Genomic DNA, 26,790 nt, shown 5'->3' on the forward strand with positions numbered 1-26,790 from the left:
AAAACTGAAATCCTCGAAAATGAATCAGTTTTGATAGTTGAAGTATTCAGAGGTTTTGCCTTATAAGTATTATTTTTATAATTTTTAAATATTTTGAAGAGAAATATTTTCTAATTATGCATCTACAAACTCCTGTCCTTTTAAGTAAAATGTCTTGGACATATTGCAGCATTTTTTCATTTACATTGGACGATCATGTCAGTGTTGAGTTAGAGCATGGCGGGTCCTTCGGTGCTCCTTGAATCTCATAGGGCTGTTTGATCCTAGATTCCTGGCTCCTAGTAGTGTGCATTTTGGAATTTTACGTGAGATTCTTAGTTTTCCCAGTTCTTCTGTCAGTGTGTGCTTCCAGTCAACTCTCTCTGTTTAGAGATCTCACCCCTAGCCTTAACTTGCTTAATTTACTTCTGCTGTACATATTGTTTTGTGAACGTGGAAATCAAAAAACAGGTCTGAGGTAAGAATGCAAGGCCTCGAAGCTGTTCTATGGAGTAAACTGTGCTTTCTTCAGGACGGGAACCTCTGTCAGATGTCTCCTTGACGCTCTGTTCTCCTCCTTTAGCCGTTGCTCCACTGCATTCCACATAATTGAAGTTGCCATCTCGCCAAATTCAAATACATATGATAAGATGATTATCTGAACTAAGAAAATAGCTGTTGGGAAAGAAGAAAATGGGGAGGAATCTAAGAAATACTTAAAATGTGGGAATGACAGGTTGATGAGCACCTGGAAAGCAAAGGAGAGCGTGGTGTGAGGGCTGATTCAGAGGGTTGGGCTGGGTCTCTGGGGGTGCTGTACCCACTGGGAGGGGCTGATTTTACCCTGTAGGCCATGGGGGAGACTCTGAGTATGTTTAATTATTATTTTGAAGAGTAGTTATCTGGTTACATGATGTGGGATGGATCAGGAAGAGACACTGTGGAAAGGCAACCTAATAGAAAACTATAAAATTAGCTAATCGTGGGAGGCTGAAGCCAGAAATGAGGCTGTGCCAGTGGTAATAAAGACAAAATAATCTAAGACATGATAAAGGTTTGACTCTGGACCTGTGTTATGGGGAAAGATAAATGTGACCTCATGTGCTAAGTCCAGGTGGCCAAGAGAACAACGTCATCTACAAACTTACGAGACTGTGTCCATCTGGGAAAGCATTTCCTCAGCTGTCATTCACGTCTCAGCTCTCGCCTGCACATGACCCTGCAGTGCTGAGACTCTACAGCGCCTGGTCTCTGTTGTACACTGCTAGGTCATTGTAGAAGTGCCTCATTTCATAAGGTTAGACCAACCCTGCCTGCAAGATAGGACCTGAGAGGGAAATTTTTTTTTTCCTGAAAAAAACAAAAAACCCAAGGATTTCCTGTATTGGTTGTCAATAAACCTTCAGATTAATTTACTGGGTACTATCAATCCATTACAGTGTTGAGATTTCTGCTGTGCTTAAAAAAAGATCATTTTGGTGAAATGATGAGATAATATCATTTGAGATTTCATGAAGAATTGGGAGTTATAAATAAAACTTGGATATGAAACAAGTATATACCACCATTTATTTCACTGAGCAGCATTTTGAGAAATATTTTATCCCCCCCAAAAATATCATGTAACTGCTGTCTTCAATAACTTTAAAAAGATGATCATAACAGAGAAGAGTTAACTTTAAAAAGCTATTCCACAGTAAATACCATAGAATACAAATAACAGATTTTACTTTGAAATGTAAATATAAACTAGAATAATCTTGATTACAGAGAGACAAAATCATATGCCTCTATAGAAGAAAATTCTTTGGTTAAAAATAGCCAAATTGCTTTTCTCTCATACTTTCCTAAAAACATGAAATCTATTGTTTTTTTGCAATCTAGTTTTTAAAAGTATTTGGATTCCAAGTAAAGAACTTCAGTTTTTTCTCTTTAAATAAAAACAGCTAAAGCAAACCTCACTTAATAATGTCCCCTGGACTTATGCCAAGCATTGGCTAGGTGCTAAATCCTTCCTTGGTAACAATTTTGCAACTCTTTTTGGATAATTGCCTCCTCTTAAGGAAGTACGCTTCTTGCCAAACCACAGAATGAAAATTTATCATTTTAATATATATATCTTTTTCTGAGACTATAACTTCATTCCATTAAGCAAAAGAACATTTCCAATCAGGTGGTCACAAGTAAACTTCGTTTCTTACCATGGATTTCATTGTTTCTTTTTAAGGACAGGTTTGCTCTCCATGGTGTCACTTAGGTGAGTAAATCATATACATGTATACATTTTCTCCTACAGAACTAACTAGAAATAAGCTTCTTCACAGGATTGAAAAAGTGAATAGATGGTACTCTAGACAAGCTTTCATAACAGAGGAATTTGTAGCTGTATTTTTATGGAATCCGTTTGGTAGATGATTTTATGGTTTATTTGTTTGTCTAAGTGTCTGTTTCAGTTAATCAAGTCTTTGAGGCCTCTAACCAAGGAACAGCTCCTCCTCCTTCCAACACACCATGTTTCCAAACTCCCACTCAGCTGACTCTGCCAGGAATTGTTTCTTCTCTTCCAGATGCCCAACAGTCTCCCTTTTCTAACAGTTCCTCCACTTGTAATTATTTGCTCCATGTCCATCTTCCTCACTATTCTGTACATACAGGAGGGCAGGAGCTGTTTTTGCTGTTCACCACTGTATCCCCGGTGTCTGTCACTTGCCTGCCATGTAATATATGTTCAATAAATGCTTTTTTGAATGAACCAGTAAGTTCTTAACTGCAGCTTCAAACTTCTAAGCTTAATTTACTGAACTTGGTTAAATGTAGAAGTCTGCTCTTTCCTGGAGCCCCCACCTTTCAGGAAGCGTTATCTCCAAGAATACAGAATAATTGGATTCTTCTGATAAAACAGTGTTGGGCAAACTGATTTCACACATATAGTACAGTGACCTTCAGGGTAAATCTTCTTCACTTATCTAGTGAAGGTGAGGATGTAGACTACTTCTGGGTTATTCTGACCTTTTCTCACCAGAATCATCCAAAGCACACAGTCGTTCAATCCATTCAGTCAAACAGGTATTTATTGGTCTACTACTGCATTAGTTTCCTAAGGCTGCTATAACAAATTATCATACACTAGGTGCTTAAAACAACAGAAATTTGTTCTCTCACGGTTATGGAGGCCAGAAGCACACCATCCCCTAAGGCTCTGGGAAAATCCTTCCTCGCCCCTTCCAGATTCTGGTGGCTCCAGGCCAGGCATCCCCTGGCTTGTGGCTGCATCACTCCAGCCTCTGCCTCTGTCTTCCCATGGCCTTCTCCTCTTTGTCTTCTCTTCTGTCTCTTATAAGGATGCTTGTCATTGGGTTTGGGCCCACCTGGTTAATCGAGGATGAGTGAGATCCTTAACTTAATTATATCTGCAAATTCTTTTTTTGTTTGGGAGTGAGGGGAGGAGGTAGACGGGATGTCATCATTTAACTCACTGTAAATACTGTAGTGAATAAAGTCCCTGCCCTCGTGGAATTTGCAGTCTAATCAAAAGACAGATTGCGAAAAAAGTAACTTCAGTAAAACATGCTGGAAATTTGCAAGTAGTGGTAGTACAAGCCTCTATGGAAACATATGTCTGTGGACCTAACCAAATCTAGAAAACCAGAAAAAAGCTTCCCAAATGATGTGATGTTTACATAGGAGGATTGAATAGGACTTGACCATGAGAGAGAGTTTGGTGCATTGAAGGAACTGAAGAAACTCAGCGTGGTTAGAGACTGGTAAGAGATGGATCTGGAGATTCAGCATGGTAAGAGACTGGTAAGAGATGGATCTGGAGACAGATGCTGGAGCCATTTCTAGAGCCTCTTGTTGACAAAATTACTGGCTTTGGGCTTTACCCTGAGATCAAGTCAGAGCTCTGTGATTGACTGGCACTAATATGATAAGAAGGCAGGAGTTACTCTGTCCAGACCAAGGCCTGGGGCATAGGTCTTAAGTGTTCCTCTTTTTTCCACATGGCAAATCTTGTTCTTCCCAATATTTCATTGTAGCCTTTATGGATAACACAATATCAAAGTAAAATTGCTCTGAAATATTGTAATAAGGATATGTAATTCATCATTCTCATTTTTACAGACATGAAACCAAAGTAGTCAAGCAAGGCTGTGATTGTTCTAGGCTGCACAGAAGAGCTGGGTCTAGCCAGTTCTGTTAGTGACAGTGGTGGTGTGAAATACTAGCAGTAGTGTGGGTCTGGAGCCTGACAAGTCGGGGCTGGATTGCCAGTTCTACTGTGTACACGATGTGTGGGCTTAAGGCAAGTAGTGCAACCACCTAAACTAGGAACAATAACAGTACTAACCTATTAAGGCTATTGTGCAGATAAACTTGGTGATGAATTTGCAGCACTGAGCATACTGCTGGAGGATAGTTTCCTATTAAATAAATAGTGACTGGTGATGATGAGGAGGAGGTTCATAATGTTTCATAATCATCCCAGCCCATCACTCACAGCATTTCACTCCCAGTACAATATAGCATCACATTATACACTCTTATTTTCAAATGACTTATATATTGATATTTATTATTCTCCAAAGAGGACTATTTAGGATTCCTAGTACACAGGTTTAAGAAACAATTACACAGGAATATGCATTTTTCAAAGTGTCACAATTTAATATTCTGCTATCCAATTAAGATTTTAATTCAAGCAAAATTCATAAATATGTAATCATAGTGTGAAAAAGAAATATTAGTTAAACTGGCAGTTTACTAAGCAATTATTTAAGTCCAACAACACAGTTTTCTATAACAAGGTTTCTGATTTTCAGAAAGCACCCAACTACCTAATCTCCCCCATCTGAACTTTGAATACATGATCTTGATAAGTTGCTTGCAACCTGGCAACTGGGAAAATATATGCTCTGGTTTTAAAATTATATTATATATTTTCCAAATACAGCAGTTGCTAAGTAAACAGTGTTTTCTTTTTAAATGCCATCTTCTTTATCTTCAAAAAGCTAATGTTTTCTACAACATCCATTCCTTACAATTTGTTATTGAGTAATTTTCAATGAGAAAATGTGACATTTTAGAGCACACATTAATTCCCATGATATCAGTGCTATTTTGAAGATTAGGAAATTTGGTGAGGACCTAATAAAAAATCTTTGGTACATTATTCATTGGATAAGATGCTACTATTTAACTCATCTCTGCACATATTATGAGCTAAAACTCAATGTTGAAATAGATTGCCTGAAATATCTTGATTAAATCATAGTGACTGAAATCTAACTCCAAAGTTTAATAAATTTCTTACTGAAAACTGAACGTCATAACTATTTGTTTCTATCTACATTTAGTTTTCTTAAAAAGCCTCTTTAGTGCTGTGGCTGGTTTCTTTCTGACTCAACAACAGCATTTTGGCTTCAGATAGTCTCAGTAGATATGTCGTTTTTATGAGGAAGTTATTATTCTGGATATAAATTTGCACATAGTATACTGCATACTTGATTCCCAGAAAAAGATCTACTTCTGTGGAAGCCTTAAAATTCTCAAGTTTAATAAATTATTACGGTAGAGAAGTAAGTGATTTGCTTTTCAGTGTATTCTTTCTTTGATTCAGTTTGCTGCTTACAACTGATTAGGTTAATAGATATTATTTTTATAGTGATCAAAATAACACTCAAGCTTTACTGAACTTAAGGGATATTAAAGGGACTGATTGATTTAATATTTTAGAATATTGGTAATTATTTACTCTGAGTTATAGCATAGGAAGGAGAAATGAAACAAAAATCTAGAAGCCTGAATTCTCATGATAGTCCTGTGTGAGCTTGGGCAAGTTGTTTAACTTCTCTGGGCTTCAGTTTTCTTACCTCTATTATTAAGCAATTGCTTATATCCCACCCAATAAAAATTATATCTGATTAAAACTTCAATGTTACTGCAATAAAAAATAATGTTTAAAAAATGAAAAAAATCTTTTAGCCATTTAAGAAAAGAAAAAAATAAAGAATATTTAAAAAGAACTATTGAACCGAGGAAACCTGCCATATTCTTCTATATTGTAAAGTTGGCCCACGTTGTTCTGTGCCTTTGTGGTAGGCAGCCTCTAATACCCAGATGATGCCCACCCCCGGTATTGATGCCCTTGCATAATGCCCTCCTCTTGAGTGGGCTGGACCTAGTTATTCACTTCTAATAAATAGAATATGGCAAAAGTGAAAAAAAAAAACCTCATTAATATAGAGAATAAGTGCTAATGAATTAATTGAACTAATATATTTTTAAAGATTCCTAAAAGGTTGGTAAAACATGCAACTAATGTGGTTTTAAAAAATGATTTTGTCAATGAGAGAAGTAATATGTTATTACCATATGTTATCTAGTCTTTTCTTCAAAAAAGGAAGGTTTTAGCTATCATTTTTTAATTACTGTCAGTCAGACATCTAAGCACCTACCATGTACACACTTGTGCTGTGGAGATGGGAATTTATAACTTTCGCGTGTTAATTAAGCTCTGTGAAATATAAAGAAGGTCATTCTTAAAAGAAATTATACAATAGTCTTTCCACTTTGTGGAAATAGACACCAAAGCAGCATGTGAACCTAGTCTGAGGGCCTAAGTGTTCAAGGAAGTAAATTAGCAATTATGTAAACAAAATTCCTCCTTTAGTCCTTCTGCTGATTTAATTTTGCAACACGTACTTATTCTTAAAATGTGGGTTACTAAGAATCCATCTACTTTATTAGTATTTTTTGTAAAAAACAGGAAAGGGTTATGCTATGGGTTATGACTTCAACTCCTTATTTTGGGTTTGCGTCCTACGTGCGGAATAAAGGGCACGTACAGTGTGTTCTTCTGGTGTCCTTTACCATATTTTCAGTCAGGTGCTGCGTTGTAAGATAATGTCGTGGTGAGACGTCACCCAGGGAGTTTTCACGTTGTGTCTGTTTCAGCTTCTGACCTGGCGGCCGAACAGGGGCAGATTCTCGTGATAGCCACGGCCGCGGTCGGCGGATTCACGCTGCTCGTCATTCTCACTTTGTTCTTCTTGATCACTGGGAGGTAACTGAAGCATCCCGGCTTGCTGCCGAGACTTGTGAATAGCTGTTCTTTTATGCACTCTGTGTTCAAACGCGTTCACGTGTCACAAGGCACACCTGCGAGAAGCACCGGGCGGCTTCCGCTCTGACAGTGAGCTTCAGGCGGCACCAGAAACTCCAGGCCGCCTCTCTGGGCCGCGGAGCGTGGCTGCTCTGCGGCAACCAAACACTCCATAAAACACTCGGAAAGCTGCGAATGATAAATTCCTACTGAATAAGTGCCTGCCGCGCTTTCCCTTTACTACCATCATGTTACACCATGAAAGGGATTTTTCCTGGAAAAAAAATAATTCAAGAGAGACTGAGCAATTTATATAAAAGTTCTTTATAAACTTAGTGTTACAGAAATGTGTTATTTTTATTCATTAAAATATTGAAGGCATCTACATTAGAATTATATTAATTGGTTTTACAAATCCAGTATTTCTCTACATTAGAGTAATGTGGATGAAAATTTAGAGTAGCAATAAATTTAATGTAGCAAAAGATCTCGACTTGGATCCCGACTGGCTAGTCAAAGTGCTTCACCCTCCAAACCTTAGACTGCAGTTTTTACACGGGTTTGGTATGACAATGCATTGAAATAATGTATTGATTTTTAAATATATCGGATTGTTACCATGAGCCAGGTACTCACAATATAGAAAGGTGTGAATGAAGATAATATGTATGAAATTATTTCCAAGAGTATTTCTTATTTAAAGCTTAATGTTTGACCCAGCCTTTGGTGGGAAATCATGAATATCTTCAAATCATATTTTCATTCCTGCAAGAGGAAAAAATATTCCTTCTAGGTTATTAATAGGGGCACAAAAGAATACATCGAGAGTTTTCTTGATAATCTGAAACACACACATTCCGTAAAATACCAGTGTGGTGATTTAAACTGTAGTAAAAGTGCCAGCCAAATAGTGCACACCTGAGCTCGCTTCCTGAAGTGCGCCGCCTCTGCTGGGAACGCTGACAGTCAACAAGGAGCAGGAGCAAACAGCCACCGTCAGAGGCAGGGGTTCAGTGAACTATGGACATCCTTTGTTTGATTTATTTTAAAACTCTACTTCCATACTAATATTTTATTAAAACTCATTATAGAATTACAGAGGATATGCATTATGAAAAATTATCTACAATTCTGACAGCAGATCAAATGTATAGATCAATAAATGGACAACTCATTGGAAGACACGTATCAAGTGTGGGTCCCTGACAAAATGTAACAGCTCCCTATGAAGTGTGTATCGTATTTAATTGGAGCAAACCCACTTTTACAGAACTTATCGAGGATCAAAGAAACACGTGAATATCCTAGTATGGTGAAGTTGAAATGGTGGCTTCTTCATGAAACTACTTGTAGAAGGGCACACGTTTACTTAAAATTTCCATGCATGTAAGCAGGTATAGTATTGCCGTGTAATTAATGGAGTGTCTCAGAGTCTCCCGTCTGGTGAGGCTGATTAGCTAATAGAAGAACACTAGCTACAATAATAAGGAAAAAAAAGATATGAAAGAATGCAGGAAATAATGATAAATTCATCCTAATAAAAAGTGCGAGTTGGGGCAGACGACAGCGCCACCATCAGATGTGGTCGCCCAGCACTCTCCTCTCTCCCTGTATGCCTCGAGCTAGCCTTGGACAGCTCTTTGCCATCCTCACAGCTTTGGTACAACCATCTTTTATAGCAGACAGCAAAATTCTGGAGACTCTAACCCAACTAACCATTAGGCTGAAAACAAAATATTCAATGCCATAGCCTACAGATACCAAACACAGCCTACAAAGTCCTTAATCACTAGAAGGGACAACTGGTTAATGAAAAAAGAACAAAAAATCTCATATGTGCTGGAGGTGTAAGCTTGTTTGCTAAAAAAAAAAAAAAAGGTTAAAGTTCTTAACCTATTAGGACTGTCTTGCAAGAAGAAGGATTGGAAGACGATTATGTCTAGGAAAGGGAGAAAAAGAAAATCTCAGTGGAGGGTTAAAGATGCAAGCCTGGAAAGAGGAAGGAAAGAAGGGAATAAAGTCACATTGACAATTTGGTTAAGTTAAAGTCAAAATGCCATACTTCATGGGCTGCTACATGTTTAGCAATGCTTATTAGAAAAGTGTTGAGCAGAAGAATAATCTCCACTATATTTTCATTGCCATTTCTAATCTAAGTGCTGCCCATGCATTGTGCGTTTGGGGCTCCGACGTCTGGATAACACTCTGTTTATCATGGAGCTGCACAAGTTAAAGACAATCAGTTTGGAGCCCAGAAGATTATTCAGTTATTCAAATGTGATGGGTTCCTATAGGCTGATCTTAACTCCAAAGACGCAAATGGTATCATGTGAAGTAGACCTTGATAATTAGATAGGATGGCTAATTTGATTCAGAAAGGTTCTTATTTTCTTATGAAAGTTCCTTTGAAGAAGTTTGGGGTACTTTCTTAAGTATGATTTTATTTAAGTAGCGGTATCATATTTATCCCCAATTTTAAAAAATGCCTGTAATTTCATAATAGAAATTGACTTAAATGATATTTTGTTTTAGTGATTCTTCTCTACAGAGCAAAATTGAGCAACACAGAGCACATACAAATGGGAAAAGCATTTCATTAAAAGAGAAAATATTGCCTCAGCACATAAATATGGCAAACTTAAAAGAAGGAATTACAGTCGTTGTAGGCTAAATAAGTTTGGCCAAATAAACTTGAGAGATGGGCTCAAATGTTATCCTTACTTGGAATTCCTGAAGCAGATTTTGAATATCACTTAAAAAGAGAATTTAATGATGAAGAAAAATTTGTACTAAATTATTTTCAGCTTTCAATTTCCATGTTTGCCAATTTATATAACAGCAGAAACTGCTTTAACATCCTACGCACTAGAGAAAACAATTTCAATTACATAAGATAACAAAACTTTCATTCTGAAATATTTCTTAAGCTTTTTGGTAGGGAAGCATTCTTGGAAATTATTCTATGAAAACTCTAAGAGATTTCTGAATGAATACTCAATTTGCCATAGGTTTTGAGGCCAAATTCACATTGGAAGATTGAACTGAGTACCACAGATGTACTCTATTTAACTATTTGGAATTAGCAGTTTGATGGACTGTCAAATCGTATGGATGTTGATGGATTTATTCATGTTGAAGAAGTCGTGGGAGATAAGCACCTGCCTCTGTTCTTTAGAGCACCATTATCCCGGGAACAGAATATGCCACTACCGCATTTCTGATATTAAAAAAATCATGCTGCTTAGCACTGCAACTGAAAGACAGTTGTCTAAATTTCTGAGATTCTGACTCAAAAATATTTTTTCTTTTTGGCTTTTAATGCATTTCTCCAATTCTAGCTATTAGAAGCCATATAAGGAACCAGCCATGATGGTTATTGCAAATTATAAAATATTTTCTAAGATTCCTATCATTTGGATCAAATAACCCACTTGAGAGTATTTCATCTGGGGCTAATTTGGTTGTACAAAAAACCTTGTATGGGGTTGGCCCCGTGGCCGAGTGGTTAAGTTCGCACGCTCCGCTGCAGGCGGCCCAGTGTTTCGTTGGTTTGAATCCTGGGTGTGGACATGGCACTGCTCATCAAACCACGCTGAGGCAGCATCCCACATGCCACAACTAGAAGGACCCACAACGAAGAATATACAACTATGTACCGGGGGGCTTTGGGGAGAAAAAGGAAAAAAAAAAACCTTGTATGGAGTATTTTCACATGTTATAAAGGTGTTCTTAAAAGTGGTCTTCATGATAAAAACTTTGCCCATGGGTCTATGTATTTTAATTGATTTTGGTTCTTATCTAGCATAATTCTTAAAATAAGATTCTATTTTCCTTTTTAAAAGGTGCCAATGGTACATAAAGGCCAAAATGAAGTCAGAAGAGAAGAGAAGAAACCACTTACAGAATGGGCATCGTAAGTAAGATGGTGGCTCCCTTCCCTTGTTTTATGTTGTTCCAGCACTTCAGGAGTTCATTTTAAAATTGTATTCGTTGAGTTGAGAAACTCCAAAAGAGTCACTTCCAACCTTTCAGCATTAAGACTTTTCATCTGGTTTCCAGGTTTGTTGGTGGAAATTGCACCTGCTTCTCATTAAATGATATTACCTTTTTCCTAATTCTACTTGCTGGAAAACAGGACAGACTGAATGTGCTAAAAATACAAGATGACTGATCATGTCTAGTTATTTACCTCTCACAATGGCTCCAAACGTGAGTTGGTTTTATTTAGTGGAGCATTAGCCATAGAAATATTAAGCAATCTTTATTCCTTCTCATGGGGACTGTCATTTAAACATATAACAAATCAATTTACAATTCATTAACACTAAAAAAGAAAATCAGCTCTTTAACTCTTAGAATATGTATGAAACCCTTGAGCTGACTACAAGGTTATATTCGTTTGAAGGATCTCTTCCCAAGCAAGCTATAATTACCACTATAGTTGGTTTGATAATTGCCACTCTCTCCTCCCCACGCCCACCTCCACCTCTACCTCCAAATGGCAGATGACTTTGTCAAGACAGTTTCTCTGTCCTGAGACGCTGAACTAACAAGAAAGGGGTGTTCTCTGATTAACCACAGCATGGAGATCATATGTGAGGCAAGTGTTTAACTGTTTAAACTCATCTTCCACTTCAACTTAAGGAAAGGAATAAGAGACTTTTTGATCTATAGCACCCTCCAGGGGAGGGAAAGAATTTAACTGAGGAGATTATAAACTAGAAGGAGGGTTTAGGGCTGTTTCTAAGGCTCACATGATGTCTCAAAGAATGGTCCAAGGACCCTCTGCATCAGAATGTTGTGCCCTTGCTCACCAGAGTTCTGACTCAGAAGGTCGAAGGCAGGCCAGGACTTGGCGTTCTTCACAAGCTCTCCCAGGCTGTTGCTGCACAGTCAGTCTGAGGCTCCCTGCGCTGGCAGAGGAGGGAGAGCTGAGACAGCCGGCACCAGGATGGGAGGACCTGGAAAAGCTGTAAACAGATGCAGAGACCTGGATCCAGACAGCTGGACAGATGGCTTATGCTGGGCAACCTTAAGATTCACTATGGGGCGTTTAGTATTGAAATGCAGAGGAAAAAGATGCTCCTGAGGTATTTATTGTCTGTCTTCCAGCTAGCACTTTAGCATAAACTAAACCAGATGGGCCCAGCAAGAAGCAATGAAAATAACCAGAGGCAGCCAAGGAAGTGGAAGAAGATAACAAACCAGTGCTGAAGAAGGCAGGGATAAGTTAAATAAGGAGCCAGGTGTTCAAGACTGGAACTAGGTCTCAGTTGTTTTTCCTCTACTAATATTTGTTTATGAGGAAAAGAAAGTGACATTAACTGATCGATTTATTCTGCAGAAATGTGTATCACCTTAAGTGATTGAGTGGTTGAATTGTTAAGACCATGTATGATTTAATAAATGAAACCTGTTATCTGTGCCTACAGGAACGTTGTCAATGTGACCATATGTCCGATTAGATACCACTAGTCACCTAGCCTTAATCACTAGATTTGAGTTTATCTTATTCAATCCGAAATCACAATTCCTACAAAGTTACAAAATATGATATAGAGTATGAACTAGAGGCACCAATTCTCTCTTCTCCTTTCCTCCAGTCTAAATTTAAGGAAGTCAAGAAAAGCAGAGCATTTCAGAATCATTGTCAGGTCTAAGTTTGCCTAGAAATAGGCTTTATTGCTGCTGTTTTGAGAAGTCCTATCTTCTCGTGGGTGAGTACCCCATCCTAGAAGGCAGCAGGCAAGCAGTAATAAGAGAGGGTGGCAGACAGAGTCCTCACGAAGCAAGCAACTGCTAATAATGGGCCTTTCAGCTCCTCCTCTAAACTTGCCTTACCATCTTTTGTTTGTTGGCTTTTGAGATTTTCTTGCAAGAGCATGTTTCTAAGGAGATCTAGACCACACTTAACTCAGGATGTTATACGGCTTTCAAAATCTAGGAAGCAACAAACTAAGTATCATCCATATTGCCACAAATTTGCATTGATCTTTTAATTCCTGCTAATTTATATTCAATAAAGGTTTGCTGTGTGCTTATTACCTGTAAAACCATAGCTAAGGTATTTGGAAAAATGTAAAGATGCATAAGAAATGATCTCCTGTCCTCCAGGAGCTAGCAATCTAAGGTGGAAAGCAGAAACCGGTGAGTAGAACAGGGGACTGCCGTGGCAGTCAGTGACTTCTTCAGAAACTGAGGAAGTGCAAATGAACAGGCAACCACACCTTCCCGGTTTTCAGCCGCCCCTGTTCCTCATCCTAACTGCCAGAGGGCTGTGAGCACCACCCCCAATCAAGAAAGAGGAGCATCTACACAGCCAAGGACAGATATGCGCCTTTGAATGCCACCCTTCCCTCCAGGATAGACAAGGGGTCCTCTCCAGGAGCAGGTGCAGACTGGCAGTGGAAGCAGCTACAGGAACAGAGGAAATGGCCATGATCCTTAGTGTTCCTCCCTGTCACTGTGTGGCGTCTGTCCTTTACTGCCAGAGTTTCTGGAAAGGGAGAGACCACAGGACTGGGGCGGAGGTTCAGGAAAACCCAGTGCCCTAGAGTCTGAAGGATCCAGGAAGGACTCTAGGAGCTTGTTCTGGGGAAAGGCTTCTGCTCGTTTGCCCCCTGCCCTGACCACGCCCCGACCACTCCCTGAGCTAGATCAGACATGGAATACGTGGGTGGTGGTGGCTAAGTGAGCTGATTAAACTTTTTACAGAAATATAATAACAGTGTGTGTTCTGGAACCTGTCAGCTCACTCTTTAGGAAACCGCCAGTTCATTTTACATCAAAAGCTAGGTAATAAAATTTTGATTCCAAGTATTCAAATCTTTAATGGGGCAGGGGCAGGGGGATGGGACAAGAAGAGAAGAGAGAATTGAATTTAAGTAATTACCAGGAATGACTACTTCAGTACATCATCACTCCTCATTTTAAATATTCATAAGACGTGTGATTACTAAAATACTCCAGCTAATTCAGCCTTTTCTGTTGTTGCAGTACGCTTCCCAGGAGTTAAAACTTACATAGATCCAGATACGTACGAAGACCCATCGCTCGCAGTCCATGAATTTGCCAAGGAGATTGATCCCTCAAGGATTCGCATTGAGAGAGTCATTGGGGCAGGTAACGGAAAACCTACACTTTTGAAGATATAATTCCTTAATGGTTTTGTAACTGGTTTATTGACATGATGTTTTTAAATCTTACCGGTTTTAGTCGTTGAAAACATATAAGAAATGAGAAGTAGAATTATCATATGTATGTTTTATTTTTTAGGAAGCGTTCTAAGCACCCATATTCAGTTTCTAAACAATGGGGAAAAGCCACAAAAGTTATTTTTAACATCCTATAGTCTTCTTTCGGTATGAAGATAAATTACAATGAAACTAGAGATTTAGGAAATTATTTTGAAAATACACTTTCAGGAATCTGTCCTTGATTATTACAGATTTACTCAAGACCAGCATTTATAGACATATACTATAATTAGTATTCGTATTGATGACATTGAGGCTCTGCCAGATTCAGTAGTGTTCTGAGAATCATTGAGGATAAAGTTAGTTTCCATATGACTTTATATAATTGTAATGAAAATTATAATTTTCCCTATGTAGAATGTTTAAACACTCAGAACATTATATTATTCAACTATTCTGGGTAAATTCAAATTTATTGTGAATCAGCCCTCAAGAGTTTATTCTGCATTACTAAGAGCAGAGGCTAAGCGGGTGTAACAAGGAGGCCCCTGAGTGTTGATTCCTCTTTCCCATCTTTGACCCCAGGCGAATAGTCCACGCGGGCAGAGTAGCTGTCATTCAGGAGGCCTTGCAAGGAGCTGAGCTCCTTTGACTCTTTGCTCTGCCTTCCCCTAGCGTGTCATCCTCAGGATGGTCAAAGCTGGGTCACCAGCACATCTACCTTCCAGCCTGTGAGACGAAGGAAAGAGTTCAATCTCAAGTCAAAATTAACCTGGAAATTACAAACATATCTATTTGCGCCTCAGTGGTCCAAATACAATCATGTGGACGCACTTAAATGCAGGAGAGTTTGGAAATATAATCTCTGACCAGGCAGCTGTGCAGGCAGCTGACAAGGGGAAGGGAGGTATTAGTAAACAGAGAAGGGAGACTGCAGCCTGAAGGAGCATTGATCTCCTCTAGGCGCTGGATACCTGTGTAATCCTTTGGAGAGAGTAGAACACGGCAAAGCATGACAGTTCCAGCCAGGTAGTGTGTCTTTGCCAAGGCCAAAGAAAGTACCCGATTCTCCTTTGTCCATTTCAAAGCCCTTCTTTGCCCGAAGGACCAGGTACATAATTTGCAGGGACCGGTGCAAAAATAGAAATGTAGAGTCCCTTGTTAAAACATTATAGAGAATTTCAGGACAGTGACCACAGAGCGTTAAACAAATGCAGGGCCGTCTGAACCCAAGGTTCTGCGTGAAGCTGCCACCCAGGAAGCTGACTCTGTCTCCCAGCTACACAGAGAACTAGCACTATTTCAGGAATTCCAGGGACCTCTGGAGACAGTCCTTCCTTCCAGCTCCTCATTCCCTCTCCCCAGCAGATCATTTCAGCTCCCGCCAGGCCAGGCCTCCCTCTGAAAGCTGACGCAAGAGTCCCGAACACCTGATCCTAATGCTCATGGCCGAAGAGGCTGTTTGATCAGAAAGAGTAAGAACCTAGGGTGAAACCAGACTCTCCGTCCTCCTCTGCTGAGCAGGAAGCCACACCAACAGCAGTGAAGGCAGACTGAAAGAGCGATGGTGTTATATCCATTTAGTTTACGGGTTCGTTTTGTTAAGACAGCAGAAGAATAGAGAAGAGAGAGGCTGAATAATTCCATTGCCCCTGTATTTGGCTTTCTTCCTCTGGCCGTGAGAAACGGTCGGGCGTCCTCTGACACTGCAGTGCTCAATACTCATGTAGATGGAACAGAAGCATTTTCTGTCTCACCACTTTGTGCATAAATTAAATGCCAATATCTGAAATCATAATGTTGAGAGATAAAATCAAGTATCTGACATGTAAACAAAGAAAAAAAGAAATTCAGTTTTTCTGTAGTTTTTGTATTTTTTTAACCAAAATATAAATTTTGCCTGAAAAATATATAACAGATATTGCCAAAGCAAACCATAGCTATTAAGGAGACTATTTTAATATCATATTCCTTCTGCTTTGTCTAAATTCTAGCAAGTCACAATGGGATTCCTCTCATTTGGCAAATACAAAATATCTAAACTATGTAGTCAACCTGTACCTCAGTGTCGTTTTTTTTATATTTATTCTCTTTGACTATTTCAACTTTCAAATATGCTGAATGTCCTTCTACTGTCTGTTTTCAGAAAAATCACAGAAATAGAAATGCTTATGAGACAAAGCTATTGTGATATAACTTTCCTCCTTGTGCCCTGGCCAGTACTGCTGAGTTGGTTAGCTCCATTAGGTCAGGTTCCTAAAATTCTGTTTGCGTGTAGGAAAAAACTGGTGACTGTGTGGACATTTCCCACAGCAGCAGTGTGGAGAAAGCATTTTTCAGTCAAACTAAAGAATTAATAGAGTTGTGTAGTATCTATGGCATCCTTGCACAACTGGTTACTTGCCCAACTTGTTAGTGTAAATACTTTCCTTAGGTTGTCTCATATCCTTTACTTTTTCCCCACCTGTTTGATTGTTTCTTCTCAGACTCCGTTTCCTCATCAGCTGTGTACATTAGGTGAAGTGTAAAGTAATTGGCCCAGTGGCGGTGTAGATGCTGGACAGAGGTGGGGTGGAGTTGGGGCAATGGGAGAGAGAGACAATATAGGAGGCTTCGATCCTTGTCAGGTCTGATTAAGATGTTGAGAGTCACGATAGAGAGGGGTACCTAAATTCTCAATTCATTGCTGAGGAAAAATCCACAGACCTGCATGATTTTTGGTGAGGAAATAGTTAAGAATGGCTTCCAGGTTTCTAGTTGGGAAAAACAATATGTAATCAGTAAATATTTCTTAAATGTGTTATTAAAAGATGAACCCCAAAATAGCCACATTAAAATTTTAAGAAAGAAAAGAGCATAGAAAATGATATCACGCCTAACCCAGGGCATTTCTTAATGCATTCACTGAAAAGTGTTTATTACGTGGCTGCTATCTACTTATAGAAAGGTACCGTGCTATTTTGTTTTTTCGTCTTAAGTCACTCTGCTTATTAAAGACATACATATTCAACCTGTCTCCCACAACCTTTGTCCTGGGATTTTCAACTTTATAACCATCCAAATATTACATGACAAATCCTTAGAAAATTTAATATATCTCTTAAAATGTATATTTTATATATACTCTTAAAATTCTCTATTTTTCACTGTAAATTTTACTGTTTTTTAAATGAGTTTTCTAGGACACGTTTTTTTGTATATCCCTATTCTGTTTAATAGTGGCAGCTCATCTTTGTTCATCAATACAGGCCTGAATTTCCATGAAAATGCACATTTCCATTTAAATGAAGTGAGCAGCTCTCTTGCATAGGAGACTATCAAGATCATCCATCTCCTTTGGCTTTTTGCATCATAAAATGAAATCCCATGGCCAGAGGACTGTGGAAAAGAAATTCTCAGGCGAAAAGAGCCAAGTCAGATTAGGGTAGAATCATTATTTCACATGTATCTTGAGAGATAATGAGCAAACTGGTAAACTGCGTTTTAATCCTGGGCTGGGAAAGGTCACTGAAAGACTACCCTTGTTTCAGGGCGGTGCTGAACCGAAACCGTTATCAGAAAAACTTGCCTAGCAGCGTATCTATAATTTTGAAATATTATTCCATTGAAAAAAATCATTCTTGTGTCTCTAAATCCAAGGGCACCTTCTTATGCCCGACCTTCCCTCTTTCCCTAGTCTCATGGAAATGCACAGCGTCTCCCCGTCGCTTATATTCCATCCCTTTATCTATACAAAACTCATTATTGCCTCCACTGTCAGCCTGCTCTTCTGTTAGGTTAGTGTCACTGCATTTCTTCTCTTCAGAGAATAGTCAGGAAGTTTTAACTGTTGGTTTCTCAGCAGTCATCGGCAGGTAGAAGAAAGTCAGAAGGACCACAAAAAGGCTATAAAAAGTGCGCGTCAAACTAGCAATTTGTTCAGGTTATTTGGCTCCGTTGTTGCTCCCGCCTTTAGGTCGTTTAGCTCCTGGTTACACACGAAGCTGTGCAGGGAAAAATGCTCATTCTGTGCTCCTCTCCTGACTCCCCCATCCCCCAGCCAGCTTCTCCTCTCTACTCCAGGATCCATTACTTTTCGTTGTCTTAAAGAAACTCTCTCACCCCCTTTATTATTTCTGTTCCTCTCCTACAGATGATTTTATCAGCTGACTGTCTTGCAAGATTACTGTAAGGATTAGACATGACACATACTGAGGATCTGCCATACCACAGGCATTCAGTAAGAGGGTGGGGACACGACTGTTAGGCTGAAAGTAAAAACAGTTTTTATATTTAGTTGAGATGTCTGAGAAGAATGACTCTCCATGTCCAGCCCTCAAAATACTTTATGACATGAATATCTGCCCATGTAGAATTAAAAAGTCAATGCCTTCAGTAACTTAGGGATATCTATGGTTTTCAGAGTTAGTTCAAAATTAGTAATTAAAAATTGTTTCATTTTTGTCAGTACATTGAGCTATACCCATATCAACAAATTCTTTTCTTTTTTATTTTTAAACAAAGTCAAAACTTACTTTCCCCTATGTCTTATGAGGTTTGATTTATTATATATGTGTTTATTTTTTCTTTAAACTTAACAAGCCATGTGATGAAATCAATTTAAAACAAGAAAATTCATTTCAATATCTTAATATAAAGTTATTGTAAATTATCTCACGTATGCATTTCTCAATCTTACAAGCTGCCTCATCATTTAGTTATTTGATGAATACTTATTTAATAAATGAGTAAATAAATGAATAACTGAAAGCGTATAGAATTATTTCTAAGTAATTATTTTAAATGACTGTCTGGTTATCAACAGAAATCTTCTGTGGAGTATAAGTTAAAGTACAACTCAATTAAAAGAATATGAAATCCAATGCATAATTTATACAAAATAAAAATGACAGAAGAGCAAATCTATAGAAGACAATTGTGAATTATATTGCAATACTTTATATCAATAATTTGCTTGATAAATTAAACTAAAAGTATAGAACTTATTATATACCTTATTTACATAGTAAAATACAGAATCTTACAGAAAAGCTTACATTGAGACTTTATTTTTCTATTGAGTTTGTATAACAGACAAGGTAATGTTGATGAGTTTTTTTATAACTTACAAAGAACTTATTAATTTTTCAAACTTTTGTCCTTTGTCTTTTTCTTCTAATTTGTGTATTGCTAAAATATTTGGTGAAATAAAGGAAACTTGATACCTCCAAGGAGACAGGAGAAGCCTGGCTACATCTTTTATAGAAAGAAAAAAGTAAAAATAATGCTACAGTCTCTTCAGGCAGAGGCAGAGGACGGAAAAGAAGACTCGTACATCGACAATTTTTACTCTGTATTGCTTATAGCATGTGAGTTATCACTTGCTACAAAACAAATTACCCTAAAACTTAAAACAAGAACACTTGCTGTCTCACGGGTCCTATGGGTGAGGAATTCCGGCTCCGCTTGGCTCTGCAGGTGTCGCAGTCCAGGTCTCACGTGGGGCCCCCTGGGCCAGGATCCACTCCCAAGCTCATTTGTGTGGCTGCCGTCAGGACACACTTCCTTGAGGGCTGTTGCCCTGAGGGCCTTAATTCTGAACTGCCTCTTGGCTGGAGAGCACTCTGAGATTCCTGCCATCGGGGCCTCTCCAACATGGTAGCTTATTTCCTTAGAGCCAACAAGAGGGTCTGCCAGCAAGATAGAAGTCGCAATCTTTTGCAACCTACTCATGGAAGTGACATCACCACATCACCTTTGCCATAATCTGTTGATTCTGGGTCTGATACTAGGTCCAGCCCACACTGAGGGAGTTGGGGGTCACCCAAGGTCTTGAATACCTGGATGCAGGGGTCATTGCAAGTCACCTTAGAAGTCTGCCTACCACATAGAGCAATTTTCCAAACTCAAACCTCACTTGGAGTTTTAAGTTGGATATGAATATGTTAAAGATGGCGGGCTCTTATTCAGAAAACAATCTAGGGAGTGAGTTTGGATAAAAATTGGATGCAGTTCTGAATTTCTCTCCTGTTAAAAAGTAAAAGCTGTTTATGCTCTGCTATTGTTTAGCACCACCACACACTCGTAACGCTGCCTGAGAGACCACGTGTGCTCCACGTGTGCTCCACGTGGGTGAACAGTAAGACGTGAATTAAGGCCATGAGTATGCTTGTGTGATTTGTCTATGTCATACTAAGTCCATCCAGCAACAGGTAATTAGTCGATTGTTCCCAGAGTGACACTTGTGTTCTCAATGTAGTTGTCTGTGTGTCTTAGCTAATGACTTTTGTCTTTGTAGACCATCCCTGTTATCTATTGCTGTGTAACAAACCATCCCAAGACTAAATGTCTTCAAATAATAATGATTTCATTTGCTCATAATTCTGTGGGTCAGCGATTTTGGGCTGGTCTCAGCTGGAGCTGGGGGTTTTGTCCTCCGGTCTCAGCTGGGGTCACTCCTGAGCTGTGGCTCAGCTGGACGGGGTTGCTGTGAGGTGGTTGGTCTTGGGGAATCTGAGCAGGAATGACTTATCCCTGCTCCATGTGGCTTCTCTGCCAGCAACAGGCTAGATGCGACAGTCTCAAGGCACTGTTCTAAGCACATGAGAGACAGATGTAAGGCCTTGTGGGCCTTGGCTCTGAGTTCCTACAACATAATTCTGACACTTCGTGTTGATCAAAGCAAGTCACAAGGCCAGGCCAGATTTAACAAGGTGGAGTGAGACATAGGTTCTGCCTCTTGAGGAGAGGAGCAGCAGAGCCACAGTGCACTGGGGCGTGCATACAGAGTTGGGAGGAATTTGTGGTCATGTTTTACAACACATAGCTGGTAGTTTAAAAAAACAAAGTGAATCATTATTTTTCAAGCCTGGTATGGATAACAGATTGCAAATTTATTTCCCATTTTTGTCTCTTAGGCCATTTTTGCTTTTTACTCCTAATGAACAATGTTCATGTTTTCGTTGTTTAGTGACCACTTATTTATCTGCCTGGGATAGGAACTATGAGGTTTACAACAATGAAAAATAAAGGAGCTCAGGCTCAGGAGGGAAGCTGTGGAAAGTGTAAGACATAAGGTAGAGCAGAGAAGAAGAAAGGCCAAGGTGGAAAGAAGAAGCGTCATAAGTGAACAAATCATATATATAAATCACCATTAAAAACGAAAGAATGTAGAGATCACTGCAGACTAAGCCATCAGATCACAGGGGGACCTGGCGTTTGGACACATTCTTACAGGTAAGGAACGCCAAGATGAGGCAAGGGCAGTTTGGACAGAGGAAGAGAGACGGAAGTGGTAGAATAAGACGCGTGAAGAGGAATTCTGGGCAATTTCAGGAGTTTTAGAGTTTGACAACACTGGCTATTTATTGTACCTAATTTCTCTTCAAAGACTAGGCTTTTCCCTTTTCTTGACACAAATGTAACTCTATCCCTGCTTCTTGGCTATTAGTAATGGTTAGTGCCTTTTTAGTTTAGTGGCTTTTTAGTTTTTAATGACATATAAAGTTTAAAATAATCAAAGACAAGAAGAATGATTTTTTCTTTTACTGGGCAAGTAATAAAAATAAAATGCCTTTGCTACTTCATGATTGTCGTGAGAAGCAAATGAGGTGAAGTGGATTCTATCCGACCATCCAAGCTTTATCAGAAAGTGTTCATTACCTCACCCAGCAGCCCATTCGCTTCCGAAAAGTCCCAATAGATGGAGAATCTTTGTGAGTGAAAATGTGCTTCCTCAAACACTGTGTGTAATCTTATAGCACTACCCACTGGTACTTGTTCTGCAGAATCGAACTCATACAGAGTAAGCCTAATCCTTCGACCATAGACCATCACCCTTCCAATAGTTGAAGACAACGTGTGAACCTCGTTAATCTTTCTTTTCCAGTCTAAATTGTCTAAACCTTTCAACCATTTCCATCTGCTCTGATTTCTGGATACTTCATCATTCTGGTAACCTTCCTCTGGAGAACGACAGTTTTTCTCAGTCTTTTCAGATTTGAACCCAATGTTCCAAATAGTTTCGAATCAATGCAGAAAACACTGGGCCAGCCCCTTTCCTGCTGTGCCTCGGTTATTGCAGCCTGAGTTTGCATTTCCTTTGCGAACAGCTGCCACACACTGTTGGCACAGGGAGAGCTCACTACTGGCCAGTCCCCGGGGGTCTTTCCCAGATGAGTCGATATTAAGCCAGGCCTGTTTCTGTGCTTGTCTGACTGACATTATGATGCTCAGTGCAAGGCTCTATTGAATTTATACACCCATACCATATCTCTATATAAACCACATATATTCTCTATCTATCCAAATTTATATGTGCCTTTTCATATTCCCACTTTGTAAATATTCCTATTAAGTTTCCTCATGGTTCTACAGGTGAATTTTCCTACACTGTTCCTGTCCTTCTCCAGCTCAGTTAGATCAGCCAGTTCAATTTCTGGTATCATCTGTGAGTTGTTCTGCCGTGTAGGTTGGCTGTGTCTGTCTGTCATAACTGAGCTCAGCATTCCCTACCCTCTCCAGTTTCTTCTTCATTGGGGTAACTGTGTTTGCACTGTTGGAATTCTGTATTTTATAGATACCTATCTCTCACTTGTTGTAGAATCTCTGATCATGAAATAGTACCCAATCCATGTACATTTTTTAAACTCCCACCCTAAAGTTTAATATCTGCAATGTGGCCAGGGCTTTTTTCCTGGAATGTTAGGTATTTTAAAGTGAAAATGGTCAGTTTTCCCCAAATTGCCACGCCTTATACTTCATGGGTCTTTATTCAGAACTAAGGCCAGATAACAGTTCCTGTTGACTTTTTGAAAGATGGAAACAGCAGCTAGGCAGGTATTTCCTTATTGCTTTCACAGGGGAGAAAATAAACTCACAGGATGGGAAAGTGTGTTACGTGAGGACTGCTTAGACTTGGAGCACGTGGGCTTTCCATGTTGTCTAATTCGGCTCTTTGTGTACGTGGAAACCTTTGATATTCTGTTCCTGCCAGAATCTCTCCTATGTTTCTCTGCCTTGCTTCATCCTATCAGGAAAGGTAGTCTCTCTCTGATATTAGCAGTCGGCAAGAGTTACTAGATGTTTGCATGTTTGAAGCAAGCTTTGCACATATGATCATCTCCTTCAGTCCTCACAACACTAAGAATCACGAGAGTCATATATGTATATTTTGCAGACAAGGAAACTAAGGCTTAGAGAGATTAAGGTACTTGGTCAAAGTGAACCAGCTTATAAATAATAAAGCCAGCTTCAACCCCACAGTAGTCAGAGTTCAGAGCCCACAGTCTTATTAACCACGACTTTATCACACATAGCCTTTTATATTTGTGAATCTAATCTCAGTTCCATGAAGGAATTTCCTCCATGAGGCAATCTTCTTCTGGGACTTGTGCAATTGCTATTTCTTAAACCATCCTTCATTACCACAATCTCGACCTATCCTCGGTGAATTTGGCTATGTTCTTTGCTTTCATTCCAGTCATGTGTCGGTCTGTCTGTCAGCAGTCACTTCCCAGCTCCATGATTTGCAGGGGTAGAGTGGATCACCACTGCCACCACCTCCTAACTGTGCGCGTACAGATCCACTGAGAAACCAAGTGCCTTGGCAGGACCAGCATTAATGTGGATGTTGACTGTGTCATGAGGTCATTTTTCAGGGCGAGATCACAAATTTCCCTCTTTTGAGGTATGGTTCACGTGCTCTTATAAGCCACATCAGCAAACTCTGTCATCTATGCCTTCGAAACGTCTCCCAGAATCTAACCATTTTTTACTTCTTCACAGCTACAACCCTAGCCCTACCCACCAATGTCGCTCCCGGCTCCTTCTCCTACCTTCCCCTCTGTGGTATGTTCTCCACACATAGCATGGAAGAACCCTTGAAATGTGAGCCAGGTTCTGTTTCTCTTGCCTCAAAATCCTCCAGTCACTTCTTGACTCATTCAGAGTAAAGGCTGCTCCCCTCCCTAGCTGCCTCTTCAGCTTCACAGCCCACCACCTCTAACTCACTCAGCTCTGGGAAGGAGCATTCCTCGCTCGTCTTCAAACATGCCTCACGCACCCCCATCGCGAGACCTTTGTACCTGATGTCCATCTGACTGCAAGGCTCTTAGCTCTGGTAATGCCACAGCTCCTGCCTCACTCCCTACTCCTCCAGCCTCAGGGGACATGGGACTCCTCAGGGACACCTGTGAGGACGCTTGTGAAGAAGCAGCCTTCTCCCATGCTCCTTCCCCACACCTGGTCTTTCCCTGCTCAGTTATCACCAGCTGACTTGTATTTGTTTTGTTTCATTGTTCTATTGTCTGTCTCCCTCTTTGTGTCTCTTCTTCAGTGCTATACCCTCAGCCCTTTCAACAATACTTGGCATGTCGTAGGTGCTACAAAACTTTAATGAGTGGGCAGAATTTACAGTTTACAAAAATGATGAAAGTCATCCATTAAATGACTTTTATCCTCAAAAGGGTTGTAGCCTTGTGGAGGATTGGGTGAGGGGAACAAGGTAGAAATTCTCCTTATACATTCCCAGGGTAAGTTTTGGGAGGGAGGCAGGATAAGGATGCACCAGCCCCTCAGAGGCAAGGCAGGCGAGTAAAATTGAGAGATGAGGGAAGGCCGACCCAGAGATGGCTTCATCCTGCAGATACTGAAGAGCAATGAAGAATGTTAGGAGAATTACACAGTCAGATTTGTAATTAAAATGACCTCTCGAATGTCTTCTGGAGGAAGCTTTCAATAAGCAGTGGTTGGCAGCAGAGAAACCAGCAAGAATTCAGGAACTTGTGAGAGCTGCACACACAGAACAAGTCTTGGTTTTCTGACCAGTGTGACTGAGAGGAAGAACACAGGGATCTTCAGGAGAAGATTTGACATGTTGAGATCTATGTGGAAGAATCCAGTAGCTTCTGAGTCTAGGCTATTTTGTTGTTGTTTTTGTTTGTGACTATATTCTGAATCCTCAATTTTAGCGAGTTTTCAGTTCTAAGTATGTACTTTATGTTTAGATGTTATGACAATGATTTCTACAAAAAGGTGAAAAGCACTATTCTCTTGATATAGTAGATGACACTTCATTACCCGTCACCTGTACTCCTGTGCAGAAAGGAAATGCCTGAGACGCTATAGAGATTAGTTCCAGTGCAGAGCCCGGCCGGTGGGAAGCGAATCCACACCACGCAGCGCCTGTTTTCTAAATGCGCGGGACCAGGTCAGCAAGAGGGAAGTGGAAAGTGAATTCTTGCCAGAGTGGGCGGGAGTGTTCTGCTGGAGGAAGCTGTGAGTAAAGTTCAGAGGGCTCTCCCCAGCTCCACGCTGGGGGCTGGCCCAGTCGCTGCAGAGGTCAATACCTGGCTAAGGATAGAAAAACGAGGAGGTAGGGAAGAGAGTTAAACTTCATTTGTTAAAAAGTAAATTTGCAAAAACAATAAATGTGGTTGTTGTCTTACATTCAGCGTGTAGCCTCTCAGGGTCCGCTTGTTGGTTGATAGGACAAACGTCCACAGGGCTGGAGAACAGTGACACCTTGTACTTTACTCTGTGGAGTGTGTCAGCACTCTCTGCAAAAGCAATAGTCAAAATTTTAACTTTTAAAACAAAGTGACTTGAATTAAAGAAAATAGAAAGTCTTGTAGTGAAAAGCACAAGCCACCACTCCTGCCCTGCCCCATCCAGCTCCTGGTCCTGCTCCTTGGGCAGTCCTTCTTAGCCGACCCTGCGTTTCCATTCGGATGGTTGCTTCCACGTCCACCTCAAGGTCAGACATCATCCATAGATTTAGCTTCCTTACGACACCCACCTCTCCTCTCAATATGGCTGCCACCTTGGTAATCGATGCTATCTTTATAACATTAAATATCATACTCGTCTCTATATATTATTTGAACAACTACAGGGACTATTCTTAATACTTATGGTAGTTTCTTACCTATAATCAAAATGGAAATGTAAGTTGTTTCCCAAGTACTGTACTAATGTTTGTGCCCTTTCTGCTAAGATTTCTGATGTGGGAGCTCTGCGTAGTCAGACGTCGTTTTCTGCTGAGCTGGGAGGCGAGAACGGTGTGGCCTCTCTGAACCTGACTGCTGAATTGTGCAGGTGCTTTCTGACGAGGCCACCTTCTCCAGAGTGGGTTTGCTCTTCTGCGTCCTCTTGATGTTGCTCCTGAAATTCACGGCTGAGCTTCTCTAGAGCAGGGCTCAGCAAACCATGGTGCACCGCCCAGACTGCCTGTTTTGCTGGGATGCGGCCACACCCATCTGTCTACTTATTGTCTACAACTGCCCTCCCTGCGACTGCAGAATTAGCGAGTTGCAAAAAAGTTGGAATTTTCTGCAAGCCTAAAACTGTCATCATCTGGCCCTTGATAGGAAAAGTTTGCCACCCTGTGCTCTAGGCCACTCCAGACCAGAGCATCATTCAGTGTATCCATGCTCTGCCACATGAGCGACTGCCTTCAGGAAGCCTGCTCTCTGCTTCCATTTGCACTGAAGCATGGGTCTCATCCTTTCTCCTGGTCACTTATCTAAGTTGGAG

At 40.1% G+C, this 26,790-nt stretch overlaps 1 protein-coding gene across 7 annotated transcripts in view; it reads left to right on the forward strand.

Annotated features, from left to right (window-relative positions):
• EPHA6 (EPH receptor A6) overlaps nt 1-26,790 on the forward strand; it is a 792,264-nt gene that overhangs the window by 571,453 nt on the left and 194,021 nt on the right. For all 7 annotated transcript variants that reach the window (XM_070508536.1, XM_070508537.1, XM_044771750.2 and 4 more), the window contains 3 exons: nt 6,934-7,042; nt 10,924-10,994; nt 14,078-14,203. In XM_070508536.1, coding sequence (XP_070364637.1) covers nt 6,934-7,042; nt 10,924-10,994; nt 14,078-14,203 — 306 coding nt within the window. The remainder of the gene's footprint in view (nt 1-6,933; nt 7,043-10,923; nt 10,995-14,077; nt 14,204-26,790) is intronic.

The sequence above is a fragment of the Equus asinus genome, chromosome 5 (genome assembly GCF_041296235.1).
Source record: "Equus asinus isolate D_3611 breed Donkey chromosome 5, EquAss-T2T_v2, whole genome shotgun sequence".
Classification (NCBI taxonomy): Eukaryota; Metazoa; Chordata; class Mammalia; order Perissodactyla; family Equidae; genus Equus; species Equus asinus.